General features: G+C 42.5%; 1 protein-coding gene across 5 annotated transcripts in view; it reads left to right on the top strand.

Annotated features, from left to right (window-relative positions):
• The window catches only part of BMPER (BMP binding endothelial regulator), a 247,090-nt gene that overhangs the window by 122,386 nt on the left and 108,553 nt on the right, over positions 1–16,151 (top strand). For all 5 annotated transcript variants that reach the window (XM_082691759.1, XM_082691758.1, XM_082691761.1 and 2 more), the window contains exon 7: positions 12,527–12,626. In XM_082691759.1, the coding sequence (XP_082547885.1) occupies positions 12,527–12,626 (100 nt within the window). The remainder of the gene's footprint in view (positions 1–12,526; positions 12,627–16,151) is intronic.

Below are 16,151 nucleotides of genomic sequence, written 5' to 3'. Positions count from 1 at the left end.
TGTTTTATTACTGTTGTCATGACTGCAGTCCTTTTCCAGACACCACTGATCCTAGGGAAATGTGCCGCTTGTGATTGCAAAGTTAGAGTCTGTTTGGGAGGGTTTGCAAAAGAGGGAACAAGAATCGAGCCTAAAGGCCATCTCAGGCCAGATCAGTTAAACAGCTCAAGAGATCATACTCTCTGTCCTAGACAACTGGAAACACTTTCCTAGAACAAAAACACAAAATACTTTTTGTGCATGAATGTTCACAGAGTGAGTTTTTAATAAAATATATATGTAACATAAGTGTAAATACATTTTCCACCTTAGCAATTTTTGGAGGGAGATGGACACGTTTGGTTTTGGAATCTCATCCACAGAGTCCCTGAACAGACCTTATCAAATAGCTACTTAGAATAAATCAAAATTTTACATCCTGTCTAAAATTAAAGAAGAATACTTCACTTCAAGGGCAATATCCACAGTCTACATGCTTTTGAATATGACAGACATTGTTTTGATCACAAATATATTCAACCAGTCAGAACTAGCAATGTTTGAGCTACTTTTTTCTATCAGTTCTATGAACTTGTTAACCAAACTGTAGTCCTGGTGGATGAGGCTTTTTATAAATAACATTGATCAATTTAAAATGGCATTTCCTGGATTTCTTGGTCAAAAAAGGGCTGGATATTCTGCCTTCAGTATGTAGGCTTTCACTCAATCTGTCTGTATTCAGGACATTGCCATCATCTTCCAGTGGGTCTGGTATAATAAAATGATAGATATTTCTGAACTCCTGTCTCCCTGAGTCCTAGACATCCCCCCCCACACACACACCCTGCAGTTTTCCCTTCAACACTGGTCTTTGGTCCACTCATCACTGAAGTCCTGACTGCTATTTTAAATGGGTTGGCTTTCATTTGATTTCTAATTAAAGGTGGTGTTCCACTCTCCCTCTTTTAGCTTCTTAGGAGAGTTCCAAGGAGACTATTCTTGCTTTCTATTGAAGTATTTAGGAAAGTTCTGACAAGCACTTGAACATCTGTCCTAGCTATGGTCTAAAAGACCCAGTCCTGAACTCAGTTCTATCTGTATCAATTTCTGAAATAAGGTACTTAATTGTGTTATTCAGATAGAACTTTTTCCTATTCCTTTCAATAAGATTAAGGATTTGACCTGTCCCATCCTGGTTCTCCATCATTCTTGGGGGTGGGGGGGAAGGTCTGTGGTGCTAAGCGTGTTGTCACAGTGTCACAGTTATAGAGCTGAACATAACCAGGCAAGCTTTCCAACCAGCTGCTGCCTCACTGAGGCATCTTCCCCCTTCTGGCCTCTTGACTGCATGATCTGGCCAAGATCACAAGACAGTGCCTCTGAACCTGGTCTGATATTATTCCAAGAGAAGCTTGATTTAATATAACTCATTGTTTCTGTAAGAGGCCAGGCACTTTTTTTTTCTACCTGACCAATGTATGAATTCATTTGTCAGAAAATATAATATAGCCATGCCTTATCTGTTAGGTGGCTGTTTTATACTGTCCAGGGTTGGACAGTGATGGCCAGTCCTCCTAGCTGGTCAGAGTTCATGATAGAGGAAATATCATTTTCCTGGACTTGGTAGGAGTCCATCTTCTGCTGTGTCTGTGCCATTGTTTCCTCTGTTTGGCACGACCACCATTTAATGGGCACCTGGCTTTTCAGCCTAGCATGGCTACTACTTCCACCCTCTTTGATAGCACATTTCTGCTCATGTCCCAGAAGCCTCTGGTGATAAAGCAGTGTGGAGGGGAAGTGGGAAGGACCAATATCACTTTCTCTTTTATGTGGTTTACTCAATCATAGGAATCCCGTATCAGAGGGGCCTGTACTTGAATATGTCACAGAGGTTCCAAAGACACAGTTCTTTTAGGCTTTACTTTCCATGGCTTTCTCCTGTAGGAACAAAATGGGCATCCATGACATGACTTGGGGTGACTCGAGTGACAGATACCAAGTCCATAATGCCTTCCTTCCATAATTAGGCTCAGGAACTGCTGGTTGTGTTGTGCTGTGTCTCTTCCTCCCTTAGGATGGATTTTTTTTCTCAGGAGAAGCTAAACAGGTGAACCTCTGCCTTTCACTGGACTTGCCCAGACATGTCTGAATGTTAGCTTTGGCTCAAACTGGGACCCTCCCCCAACCCCTTCCACAGCTGTTTCCAACAGCCTGTACACTTCTTTTCCTTTGATCATCTTTGGCCTAGATTATGATCATCCCAAGAGCTTGCCAAGATTGGGTTGCAGCCTGTTTGTCTCAGAACACAAACTTTGAATTGATTGACAAGACCAATGCCCAGGGGCACCACTAGTTTGAAAGAATGGTGCCAGAAATCTCTAGTCTCCCTGGACAGGGTCCCTTGATTGAGGTCAAGGTGTTTATAGGACTCCTTCATATTTTACTTACAACATTTAAGATTTGGTTAAAATTTTAGGAAATTGTCACTTGATACAAAATAGAGAACTGTGTAAAGGTAATGTATATTGAATGAAGATTTTGAAATTTCTCATTTAAAGACCACCGTGTCTAACATATAGATGTTCAAATGTTTGATGAATGGGCAAACAAAAGCCAAAATGCTGTGACTAGCCAATGGCCATTCAGAAGTTAAAATGAAGTGAAAAACTTATTTTTCAGTAGTGTGTTCAAACATACCAGATTTAGGAACGATCCCAAAGACTTGTAAAGTTTAATTTTGTCAATACATTGTGGGGATCCAGATACATCTTACTTAGGACTAGTTCATTTGAAGACCATAGATAATTTTGTGCCTCAGGAACCTCAGAGGAACACAAACATATGTGACTGACTTTCAGCTTTGGCTGACAACCAGCAAGTAGGTGTTTAAGTGAAAAACAAGCTCTTCTGATGGTACTGTGGCCTCACTGTAGGGGTAGCAGGAAATATTCACATGGTGTCTGCCCTCTTTCAACTCTCAGCCAAGTTTGGGGCAAGTGATAAACACAAATGAAACCCCGTGAAAACAAAATGGAACCATGTACAAAGCAGGTAGTGTACATCAGTTGTTTTTGGTAGCCAAACTTAAGTCAACTGAAAGGTTTTGGAGAAATAGTTCATCAGTGATGCTTGGGTTTCTGTCTTTTGGAATCAGTATTGGTAGAGCCTTGCCTCCTTCAAAGGCCTTCCTGGGGCCTCTTCCTCAGCTCATCTCCAGCTTTGCTGCACTGGAGACAACCTGAGGAAAATGAAAAACGTCCTTTCTCCTCCACAATGGTGTTATTTCCTTCCTTTCAGGAATGGCTCATAACTCATGGGAGGTGTGAGTTCTGAATGATTGTTCTTTTCATCTCCCTGGAAGTGGGCCAGACTCTAGATAAAGCGTTTGATGTGTCAGCAGTAGGCTTGTAACAGCTTTGACTACTTACATGATGATGAAAGGTTGAACTTTGATAAAAAATGGCAAGAAAAGGAAAAGGGCTCATTTTCATTCTTTTGCTTTGGGGGGGTGGTGGGTGGCAGTTGAGAAGCGTCCTACCGGGGTGGTCTGTGAGGTCTCCGGGAATCTGAAATAGTAGGAGGCAGTTCTCTCGTGGATTTCTTTGCTTGTTTATTGATTGTTTGAAGCGGGGGTGGGGGGCACCCATGCTTACCGGCACGGCTGGGCCAGATTCTCAGGGCCTTATTGGTAAGCCCCTACCTCTCCACCCAGTGAGCCCTGGAAAGGGGTATCACATTCCTCAGGGTGGATCTCTTAGGTTTCCAGCCATCCCTCAGCACCTGCTGGGAGACACCAAACAAGCCAGGCCTGGCGAATCTACTCTGACTCGTGGGGCTTTTCCCCCCACCCCCCGTTTCCCAGGGCATTTGTCTGGAGGTCTCGTCTGTGCATGCTCCCATAGGGTGGTCTTACCTTCCCGTTTCTAAAATAGACAAAGAATGCAGTGAAATATTTGTGAAAACCCAGAACCAGTTGGATTTGCCTCAAACTATATCCCGGTCTTATCAGCAATTTGGTGTGTCAGTCTTCGTGCCAAAGCGGGGCTTGGGGAGGAGGAAGAATTTCAAAATTTTCTTTTCCAAAGCAAAAACACAGAAAAGCAAAGACAGAAACAACCACCTGTCGTTCAGGTGAGTGACCAGACAGCGTGATGAGCAAGGACTCAAAGACGAATACAGATGAGTTTTACCCTGAAATTGGAGGCGTAGGCAAACACAGTACAGAAACCTCCTTTGAAAATGATATTAGTGGGACAATAGTAAACATACTTACATCACCTGTTTATTTAAGAAGCTGATATTTATTTTTCAAAATTCTGACCTCTGGCTCTGCATCTTCGTGTGCTCAAAGCCCAGCACTTGTCTCTATAGCCAGGCTGGGCCTGCTCATAATGCAGCCACTGGGACCTGCTCCCATGTGCTGCCAGTGGGCTTAGGCCTTGCTGCTGTGCCAGGCAAACCCAGGGGCGATGCCAGGACAGACATTCTTCTGTAAGTGTCTTTGAAGATGAGGGGCAGCGTAAAGCTCTGTGGAGTGGTCTGTCTGGCTATCAGAGGACACTGAAGTCCCTCCTAGGGCTTGCCAGCACAGGCCAGAGGGTGACTAGTAGAGTCAAACGGCTTGGTGGGAGCTTGAGTTTAGGGGAGCAGTACTCACCAGCATGGCCAGCGTGCTGCTGCTGTAAAGGTCTCTTGGCCAAGACAGAAGCTTTCCCACTTGATGAACATCTAAGACCTTGCTCTGTAAGCTGTCAAAAGAGTGCATAAGATGTGAAATTCAGATTGTCTGGGTTGGGTATCACCTTCTGAAAGTTACAATGAAATAACTAGAGAAGAGCGTAGGAAAAACAAAAGGTGGGTATGGACTTGTTCGGTTCAGCAACCATATGACTAGAATTTAAATAGAGATTTTTAGCGATCTCTTTCTTTCTGATTAAAAAAAGGGGGGGGCGGGAACTAGCTTTCTCAATGAGGGAGTGGCGGATAGAGTGGGTTATTGTAGTGTTTCGTGGTCACCTAAGGCCTCAAATATTACGTCTGGGACTGCACAGGTGCAATTCAATGTCATTTCTTTAACAATCATTGTTGAAAGTAGAATAATGGATTCCCAGACCCCCAAGATATCCATGTTCTACTCCTCCCAAAATGTGACTGTGGCCTCAAATGGCAAAATGGACTTTGCAAATGTGGTTAAATTAAGGATTTTGATGTGAGATTATCCTGGATTATCTGGATAGGCCCTCTCACAAGAAGCCTTATAAATGGAGGCAGGAGGGTCGAAGTCAGGGAGAGATTATGAAGATGCTATGTTAATGCCTTTGACGATGAAGTAAGGAGGCTGAGAGCCAAGGAAGGCTGGCAGCTTCTGGGAGCTGGAACAGAGGAAGGAAACAGATTCTGCCCTCGAGTCTCCAGAGAGTACCCAGCCCTGCTAACATGTCGATTGAAGCCCATACTGACTTCTGACTCTTCCAGAACTATAAGATACTAAGTGTGTATACTAAGTGTATACTAAGCCACTGAGTCTGTGTGGTAATTTATTATGGGAGCAATAGGAAACCAAAGCAATACTATGAACAACAATACAGTCAGGCTTAGAGGTATTAATTGATGGGAAACATAAAAGGAATTTGTTTTAGGCTTGATTCTCGAGACAGAGTATCGTGTCATTGTTCTTTGAGGAGATATGAAGGACAAAGGTTTTTGTTTTTGTCAGTCCAGCGGGGCACTTCTCAGGGATGATGGCTCAAGATTTTTATCAGACAGAGTAGGTATTTTGGTCAAACTTTAATGTCATGTTCTTGACTCTATTTGTGGAGAATCAAAGTTGTGTTGTATTTTATCACTTGAAAACATAAGCTTATGGGTAGCATAATGTTCTTACAGTAGAAAGTTTCCAGAGCCCTCACAGATTGTGATGTTCCAGCCCGGACCCTTTGGTGAATTCCACTCCATCAACCTCAACCACAGGTCCATCCCTGCCTCCGTTCCTGCTGCTGTCTTCCCTCTCAGGCTGGAGTATAGTTGCCTCCAGCCACCAGCAAGATGAAGTAGGGTCTGGCTCATGTCTCAGAGAGAACTCCCCCAAATGGGAAATGTGCTCCATCATTCAGAATACATGTCTTGAGCACATGTGGTGAGCCATGACATGCGTCAGCTGCTGGAGGAGCTAATGAGAACAATAAGCCTCAAAACCTAGTTGCTGGAAGCTCATGTCAGTGAGGCATTTAGCAAAATGCAATGCCTTGGAAAGTAGCATCTGAGTCATCTGGGAAAATTATTGAAAATGCAGGTTCCTAGGCTGTGGCATGAGAAAACACTGGCTTAGTACAGTGGTCTTTAACTGGGAGTGATTTTGTCCTCTAGGGACAGTAGGCAGTATCTAGAGACATTTCCATTTGTTATAATAAGGGACAAAGTGTGCTACTGGCATCTAGTGGATAGAGGCCAGGAATGCTGTTAAATATTTTACAATGTACAGGATGATCCCCTAAAACAGAGACTTCTCTGAATCAAAGCATTATTAATGCCAAATTTGGAAGACCCTGGTCTACTGGGTAACTCTCACAGACACACCAGTGTATTATTATACTACCGTGGTATTAGATATATATGTCAATATCGTGTGTGTGTACATGGGTGTACACAAGTCCATGTGTGTATGCATATCTATAAATAGCTTTCTCTCTAAGTAGGCTCATCACCCACGACAATTTGGGGTGTCCTCTCTCCCGTTGTCCACTCTACTCCTTCTCCCTCCATCAGACAACTCACCCACTGGCCATCTTTGTTTTGATTTTCTATTTTGCACTGGCCAAAATCAAGGGAGGCCAAGTACCAAGACCTTTACTCCTGGAAGTAACTGTCATGCTCTGAAACTTTAGCAAAATAAAAATTTGCAGATCGAAGAGAGGCATGGCTGAAAACATCTTTTTTCTCTTGTGACCTTTTTTGACCAATTTGCAGTTCAGAGTGGTTACTCTATTCAAGTCAGCTTTGCACCACTGGCTGTTAATATAAGAATTATGGTGCACATACAGACTCTTTTCACTCAAGATATATTTCTCCCCTACACTAGCCCTGCTCAGTTTTCTGTCCCCTATTCTCACCTTCTTCTAAAATCAATGGAGGATTCCATTCCCTTCAAACAATTGAACACTGGAGGGAAAAATCCCTCTAGAATGTGGCTGAGTGTAGCCGATTGTTTCTAAATGGTTAGAAATGTACTCTTCAGCTCCCCGCCTCCTGTTGGGGAACCAGACTGCATCCTGGTCAGGGGATGAGTGCTATGTCATATGTTACAGTAAGGTTTCCAGCCCTCAGTTCTCAGTGGTCTTTAGTGGTGGGGGAAGAAGCCACATGGCTGTGGTTTTTATCATCTTGCACTCATTACTATATTCAGGAAGATAGATTTTTATTATGCTGTAAGACTGTGGTTCTGGAGTAAACTTTGACACAAACCGATTGTGTTCTTGACTGAATCAGCTAAAACAAAAGTAAGGGGGCAGCCAATAGACTTGGGACAAGTTTCATGTCTTTCTTTTAAAAGCAGCTACTATCAGAGAAGCACTTGGATCTGCAGTTAGAAAAAACAACCACCTCTACAGAACAAAACTAAGGAAAAATGATGGAAATCGTAACTCACCAGTACTGTGGAAGTTCCTAGCATTCCTCTCCTTGTTGACCGCATGAGAATATAGTCGTTAATCCTTGGGTATTTTACCCATATAGACATTTTCAAATGTTTAACAAAACATGGGGTGAGGGTGTCCTAGGAATCCTGCCAGCGTATGAGATGATGTTAAGACTTGCTTTTTGATATATCGGCACCAAGAAACATTTAGGTAGTACCTAACATGTATAAAACCCAAGGAGATACAAGGTAAGCAGAGGCAGACAGCCCTGAAACTCTACCGTCTCATCAGGATCCTGTAGTTCAAAGTGGTTTGAGAAATTCATCGAGATTCTAGGGCTCTTCCTGTGTGGTGACTCTTCCTTTCATTAGAGAAATTTTTACTGAGATGTTCCCTCGAGTCTGTCAACTCTCCTGAAGTATATTAGGCTGAGAGGACTGGTCCCCGCTATCGCTAAAATCTGCTTTGGAGGCAAATCCAGTATTATCCTGCAGGGTTAAACTCCCATGTATGTGTCAAAAATACAGGCATACATAAGAGAAAGAAAAAGATACAGGAAGATGGAGTGGGTCACTGGGAAAGGAAGGGGTCTAGAAGCCTTCATAGGTGAGACGAGGCTCAAAATAGACCTGGAACAAAGCAGGATGTTTATAGCGGTCAATGACGGGGAGAGAGGGAAAGAGGTACACATAAACATGGCAGGCCGCAGATGTGCCTAGGGATAATAAAGCAGATACACTGGACCCCCCTCTCCAGGTTGGTATTGTGAGGAAAGGAGATGGGAGAGAAGATTATGGTTTATCTTGACAAAGTAGACTAACTGTGGTAATAAAGATCTAATGCATCTGAGTATTTTAACGCAGTGAAATTTATTTCTTGCTCATATAATAGTTCATTGCAAGTGTTTAGTGGATAGACTTCCACATGGTGACACGGAAGTGGAAGCAGGCCCTTCCCATCTTGTATGATCGCCCCTCTATTCCTCTAGTAGAGACAGAGAGGGAGAACACGGAGCACTGAGATGAGAGATTTTTATAGGTCAAGCCTAGCAGCATGTTTTTTATTTCCATCTACCGCCTCTTGGTCAAAACCTATTCATAAGGCCTAACCACGAGGGAGTCTGGGAAATGTAGTGTTGCTCTATGTCAGAAGAAGAAACCAATTTTACTGAGCACATAATTGCTTCTGTAGTGGACATTGAGCCTGAATTTTGTCCCAAATGCAGTGGTAAATCATCCTTCTCTTCAGCATGAGGACACGCTCCAGAAGGCAAGTGGATTTTGTATGTTACATTTACTGCTGCCTCCTTAGCATATGTAGGACTTAAATGCATATATGATGCAGTATTGAAATGACAGATGGGTGTTAGAAAGAGAAAGGAATCCTGGACATATTAAACTTTCCAGGATGGGTTTAGTGCAGGATCGCTGAGGCAGGGAAGCCTGTTAGCGAGATTGGGATAATCTGTAAGAGCCCGCATTAGTGTAGTTGCAGTAGGAATTAGTACATTTTTAGGAACAGAAACGTACGCTTCTGCAAATTTAACTTCCCTGGTTTACGGTACAGCCACATCTCATAGTTTAACCAGATTCCCTGCTGAGTTGAAATCATAGAAGCAGGTTGTGAGCCAAAAAGGGCTGGCACCTTCTTTGGAGGTATTAATTGGAATGCAGCCTCGCGACTGGGGCTATGCCACAACACTGCAACCCAAATAAAATAAAACTTGACTAAACCAGCAAACCCAGATTGGAGTTCAAGTTGCTTTAATGGGCTCTTGGGAAAGACAAACTGCAATTGTTTTACATATGCAAAATCTGCTCTTTGACCTTAGTGTAAGGAAAATGACCAGTGCCCACATAATCTCTTGGCAGCTTTCTGAAGCATTGGACAAGTTAACTCCTATGCAATTATGAATCTTTTAAAAAATTTTTAATTTTAAAATATGCTTGAAAAATAGGTGCTGCTCCAACAAGAACAGAGACTATTGATGAAAAGACTATGTTCTCTGTGCACTTAAGGAAGCCAGCACACGGGCAGCCTCGGGTGGCCTGAGGCTTCTGGATTTTCGGAAGTGGCTCGCAGATGAATTTTTTTGAAATTAAAAGTTAAAAGAAGCATTCTGTCCTCCCTCTAGACTGAGCTTTTGTGGTGTATGTAGACCTCAGAGCCTGACCTAGACTCAGGTTATGTGCCTCTGAAGTCCAGTGAAAGGCCTGACTTTAGGCTTACGCAGAGTGCAGTGAGGAACGGCATAGAGAACAACCAGGGATTCTTAGGAGATTTTTAGTGATTCTTGCTGATCTGGAAATAATGTAAAAACAACAGAAGCGCTTTTTGTGGTATTTTTTTGCATGTTCTCTATTGGTTTGGGGACGAATCCAACGTGAAAGTGGCTTAAAAATAATAAATATTTAAAAAGACATAACGTGCCCTACCCTTTTCATCCACTCATACCAAAAAATGAACAGTAATAACAAAACTGGCAAGAAGAGGAGGGGAGAGCAGGAACAATGGATGGCGGCCGTGCATGGGGATAGGCGTGAATATGACCCAGACAGCTAACGTCTGGTGTTATTGCAGAAAGTGTTGGAGAAGGTGTGAGGAAAGGCTGCGGGGAATCTTTCCCTTCTCTGAGGCGTGAGTTCCTCATTTCCTGAGGCCTCTTGAGATATAAATTACTGGTTTCAGACAGCAGGTACCTGAGGGTCTACTAGTCTGCTTTCTAGTTCAAATCCCAGAGAAGCCAATCCATTGGAATTCCATTTGCCTAGTGATCTATTGACCAAATCTACTGATTTTTCTTAAAATTAATTATTCATAAATTTGGTAACAATTCATTTTGCACCAGATAGTTTTCACATGAGCCTTACAAAGGTGTTGGATGTAAATTGACTGGAAAGTGCTTTTTTTTTTTTTTCCCCTTCCCCAGCTTTCTGAAGATTCAATTACAAGTTGCTAAGGCTGGAAAAACAGACGCCTCTGATGAGGCATCAAGGAGGGGGAGGGGGCATGCTGCATCTTGGAATTGTACAGAGGGGAGAGATGCTGACTGCCAGAAGAGGTGGGGGCATGCTGAGGTGAAAAGGAAGGAAAGGGTGTCAGAGAGGAAGAAGGGGTACAGACAAAAGGTTGATATCCAGGATCTATAATGAACTCCTCAAACTCAACACACACAAAACAGACAATCATATCAAAAAATGGGCAGAAGATATGGACAGACACTTCTCCAATAAAGACATACAAATGGCTATCAGACACATGAAAAAATGTTCATCATCACTAGCCATCAGGGAGATTCAAATTAAAACTACATTGAGATATCACTTTACACCAGTTAGAATGGCCAAAGTTAGCAAGACAAGAAAAAACACGTGTTGGAGAGGATGTGGAGAAAGGGGAACCCTCTTACACTGTTGGTGGGAATGCAAGTTGGTGCAGCCTCTTTGGAGAACAGTGTGGAGATTCCTCAAGAAATTAAAAATAGAACGTCCCTGTGACCCTGCCATTGCACTCCTGGGTATTTACCCCAAAGATACAGATGTAGTGAAAAGAAGGGCCATCTGTACCCCAATGTTTATAGCAGCAATGGCCACGGTCAAAAAACTAAAACTGTGGAAAGAACCAAGATGTCCTTCAACGGACGAATGGATAAGGAAGATGTGGTCCATGTACACTATGGAGTATTATGCCTCCATCAGAAAGGACGAATACCCAACTTTTGTAGCAACATGGACGGGACTGGAAGAGATTATGCTGAGTGAAATAAGTCAAGCAGAGAGAGTCAATTATCATATGGTTTCACTTATTTGTGGAGCATAACAAAAAGCATGGAGTACATGGGGAGTTAGAGAGGAGAAGGGGGTTGGGGTAAATTGGAAGGGGAGTTGAATCATGAGAGACTCTGGACTCTGAAAAACAGTCTGAGGGGTTTGAAGTGGCGGGGGGTGGGAGGTTGGGGTACCAGGTGGTGGGTATTATAGAGGGCACGGATTGCATGGAGCACTGGGTGTGGTGAAAAAATACTGATACTGTTATGCTGAAAATAAATAAATGGAAAAAAAATTATAACCTAGGCTTAATGTACTGACACAAAACAATGACCATATTATCAAGTGAAAGTAGATTATTAAACAATATGAATGTGGGGGAAAAAAAAAAAAGAAAGAAAGGGCAGAGAACAAGGGGCAGGGAAAAATTCAAATGCTCTGTAACTTCTCCCGTAGGCAGTTGAGCCTTTGCCATTCATTCCAATACCAGCCATCATTTGCCTTCTGCTTATGATAGAAACAGGTTTGGTTAGCTGAGTGAGTTTGGTGAAATGGTTCTCCTGAATATTGGCTTTCAGCGTATCCGTTTTCAGCAACCTGGCTGCTTCCTCAAATCTGAGGCTCGTTGAGTCATGCTAGCAACACCTTTAAGCAGTGGCAGGAAGGGAAGTATTCTTAGAGGAAGATGTCTGCAGAACTTACAGAAAGATGGGGGTATGAAAGAGGAGGAAAAGTCTCTGTAGAATCCAGAGGGCTCCTTTGCTTGCTTGGGGTTGGAAAGGGAGGCCAACTTGTCCTGGTTTGACCAAGACTTCCCCATTTTAGTACTGAGAGCCTCCAGCCTCAGGCAAACTGAGACGGTTGGCTAGTCCTAAGAGGGAAAAAGATAAATAAAGATGATATTGGGTGGGGAGAGGTGATGCTGTAATAGACTTTTCAGGGGCAGTCTTTTAGAGGGTGTAGTTCGTGTGGCCTACAGGGAGAGGAAGTGGAGAGTTCGGAGAAATTACACAGATGTGAGCAGTCACCACAGGGACCTAATACCAGGAAAGGCCCTAGGTTTGTTCCAGACATCTCGATTATATGATATATATGCACTTACTTTTCTAAATGTGCTTTTTTTTTCTCTCTCTCTCTTTTCTTCAGGGAGGCAGGACACAGTGCGTGAGAGAAGTATGTCCCATTCTCTCCTGTCCTCAGCACCTTAGCCACACTCCCCCAGGACAGTGCTGCCCCAAATGTTTGGGTGAGTGACTGTTTTCAGGTCAAAGAACAATGTAATTCCTTCTTGGGAGTTTCTGCTGAGAGTCTTCATTCACATTGTTATGTTGGGGGTCTCAGGTTGTCCTAGTTCATGACTTATTAGGAATACTTGCTTCCTCTGATTTTAGGAGTTTATCTCTTTTCTGAGGTCTTTACAGGACTCTTTCTTTCTTTTCTTTTCTTTTCTTTTTTTTTTTTTTTTAAGTAGGAGGAGCAGTAGGCAGAGGGAAAGGGAGAAGCAGCGAGCCCAATGCGGTGCTCGATCCCAGGACCCTGAGATCATGACCAGAGCTGAAGACAGATGCTTAACTGACTGAGCCACCCAAGCACCCCATCTACAAGGGTTTTTTTTCTCTCTTGTCTTCCCCTGTAGCCATAAACCTGGTTTGCCAGACAACCTGGGGTAATAATTCTTGACGGAGAGAGCAGTAATGAAGAAACTGTTTTTCACTGGACATGTGAGGATCAGTAGAAATAATTAGAGTTTTAAAGGCATATGAAGTTAACACATGGAGGAATATAGACCAGTATTACTTTTAGAGGCAAAAACATGCAAGAGGATAACACCAAAAGCAAGATGTTTGGGAAGAACAATGAAAAATCGCCCACAAAAAAGGAAGATTAGGTATTTCTTTTTGAGCATTTACTATGTCCTAGGCACCATGCAAAACACTTGATATGCTTTTTCTAATTAAATTTTCTGAGGAAACTGTGCTGTATAGGTGTTAAATATATCATTCTGATGTGTAATATTGGTGCTATGATTAGTATAATTGCAGGAGATTCTACTTCTAGTAGAATCTAGATACGACCTCTAGTAGAATCTAGAAGGTGGCACAGCTCGGGAGTTATGGAGTTGGTACCTGAGCATGAGTCCCTGTGATTCCTAAGCCTGTGCTTTAACCTGCTGCTGCTCAGCCTCCCTAGTGATGTGGAGAGTGGCACACACATCGCTAAGTGAAAAGAGATAGCCTGTGATGGAGAGTCTCTAGGGCAAGAGATCCTTTGGCACTTGTTTATAATCTGTATGACAGCTTCTTACATGTGATCTTCAAGCTTTTGAGTTAGTCAAGGTCAGACTAATATTCAAATATACGTGGCTTGACCCCATCATATGAATCCAATAGAACATCTCCCACTGGAATCCCCCAGCAACCCCACTTACATCTCCAGGATCCTTGAGGAGGCTAACACATTTCCTGGGTACCACTGGCTTGTGTCTCTGTTCCTGCTGTTTGTCTCTTTATTTTCTTCCTTCTTCTCCTCCTCAGATAATAACCTCTCCTCCTTTACCTCTGCTTCTTCTTCTTCTTCCCCTTTCCCTTCCTCCCACCTCCTCCTCCTTCTTTTTCTTCTTCTCCTTCTCCTCCTCCTTTAACATCATTTTGTGCTTCCAGGGACATTCATTCTCCAGTCTTTTCACGTTCTGTGGTGCTATTGAATCAAGGCTCTTGTAGGAGATTTTATTGAAGGCTTGCGGTCAATGAGGAGGGTGATTACACTAAAGAGAAGGACAGCGAACAACATGAAATGGAACCTTAAACTCCCTTTATGCATAAAAGGTCTTAACTATTTTGCTTTTAGGAGAGTGCCACTGTTTGTCTTTGGGCTTTAGTCTCCTATTCAGTTATTGTCCACACCTTTTTTTGATTTATCCCTTCTTTCTGTCATAGTTTGATTTTCTCAATTCCAGAACATCCTGTTGATGGATGTTTTTCATTCCCAGCTTATCACAGCCATAGCCTGAGTCTGTTTTTCTGCAACCAAGTTGTCAAATAGAGATGTCTTGTTAAATGAAGGCAGTTTTCTCTTCTTCGAGGGATTCTTCTGCCAAATCTTCATCTAATAATGTGTACCTTCCTGCCGCATGTATACACGCACACACGCACAAACACACACACACATGCGCACACACATGCATGCACGCACATAATCCTTTTTAAGTAACTATGAAATGATTACAAGAACAAAGGAGAATTGTTTAGACATGCCTGATTAAAGACATTTCCACTGAGATATGTGCTTCTTGGGTTGCCAGTGTGTGCTAGCTAGTTCACTGTGGTTGAAATCATCATGCCTTTAGTCATGGTGGACACAGCATTCCATCTAAGCAGGAAAGTCTTCGCAGGGGAGTTGGCGTTTGGGGTCTGACAATGAAGATAAGTAGGTTTGATTAATGCTTTGAAGCCCGTACTGTGGATGTGCTGAGTCAGCTCAGAAACTTCTCATATGACCAATGGCTGTTGTATTGAATGCAGATTTTTTTTTTGTCCACTTGTGGTCATAAGACAGACTACAAAAGGAATGGCAAGTCTTAGGAAAGTTGAAAAATCAAATTCTCCCAAATGAGACCTTTTTTGACTGACCTAAATCCCAGTGGAATAATGCAGAAATGGCTTAAATTAGGCTGTATATGGAGTCTCTGAACCACTATTTTGAATGTTTGTTCTTATTTTGGGCCATGATGACTTTGAGATTATGGTAAGATTTTGTGTTCCTTGGGGGTAAAAAGAAACATACCCAAACAACAAAAGACAGAAAAGGAAACATTAGGATACTTTCTAGGTCCTAAAATCTTAGAGTAATTATATTTTGGCTGGTTGGACACCAATTTGCTGTTAAATATTCCTTTGACCAGGATTCATTTATAACACTTACTCTTGCCTTTTGCACTGCAACCTTCTCTTCCTCTCTTTCTCATTTTCAAGGAAGAGACCCATCAGAGGTTTGTGTACACTGAGCACTCAATGCCCCTCAGAGTGACACAGCCTAGGATCATAATGGAATTTACACTCTTGCTAATAATGATAATACCCATCACCTGCCACTTATGGGGGGTGCTTAATGAATGCTAGGCTCTGTGATTACAGCTTCATATCAGTGTTTTTAGGTAAAAATGATATTTTTATTGGGTAATAATCTAGTTCACATTTGTTCACATTTGTTCAGGGGGATAAACTTGTTGAAGGTTCTTTTTGTTCAGTGATCTACTGATGCATCAGTCCACCAATCCATCCATCCATTTGCTTGCCATTTATTCTTTCAGCCATGCCACAGTACTGAGTACTATAAATGTAGTAAAAGCAACAAGTTGTGGGAACATGGGAAGGGGCTGCTCATTCTGAGGTAAAAGGACCTCTGAGGAGGTCATTTGGAGCTCAGCCATGAAGAAGATGTCTTTTGATTGGTGGAGAAAGAAGCAGGACTATATTTATATATTTAGATCCTGCCTCTTCTAAAGTACATGAAGCACATGTAGATAAAAGATAGGAAAAAGGATGGGATGCCTGGGTGGCTCAGGGGGTTAAGCCTCTGCCTTTGGCTCCAGTCATGATCTCAGGATCCTGGGATCGGGCCCCACGTTGGGCTCTCACTCAGCAGGGACCTTGATTTCTCTCTCTGCCTGCTTGTGATCTCTGTCTGTCAAATAAATAAATAAATCTTTAAAAAAAGAAAAGATAAGAAAAAGGCAAACCAGATTATCACATTTATAAAAATTGCAGAATTG

Source organism: Mustela nivalis (assembly GCF_964662115.1).
Source record: "Mustela nivalis genome assembly, chromosome: 12".
NCBI lineage: Eukaryota > Metazoa > Chordata > Mammalia > Carnivora > Mustelidae > Mustela > Mustela nivalis.
Note: the sequence above shows the minus strand (reverse complement) of the source record. Positions and strands in the feature narration are given on the sequence as shown.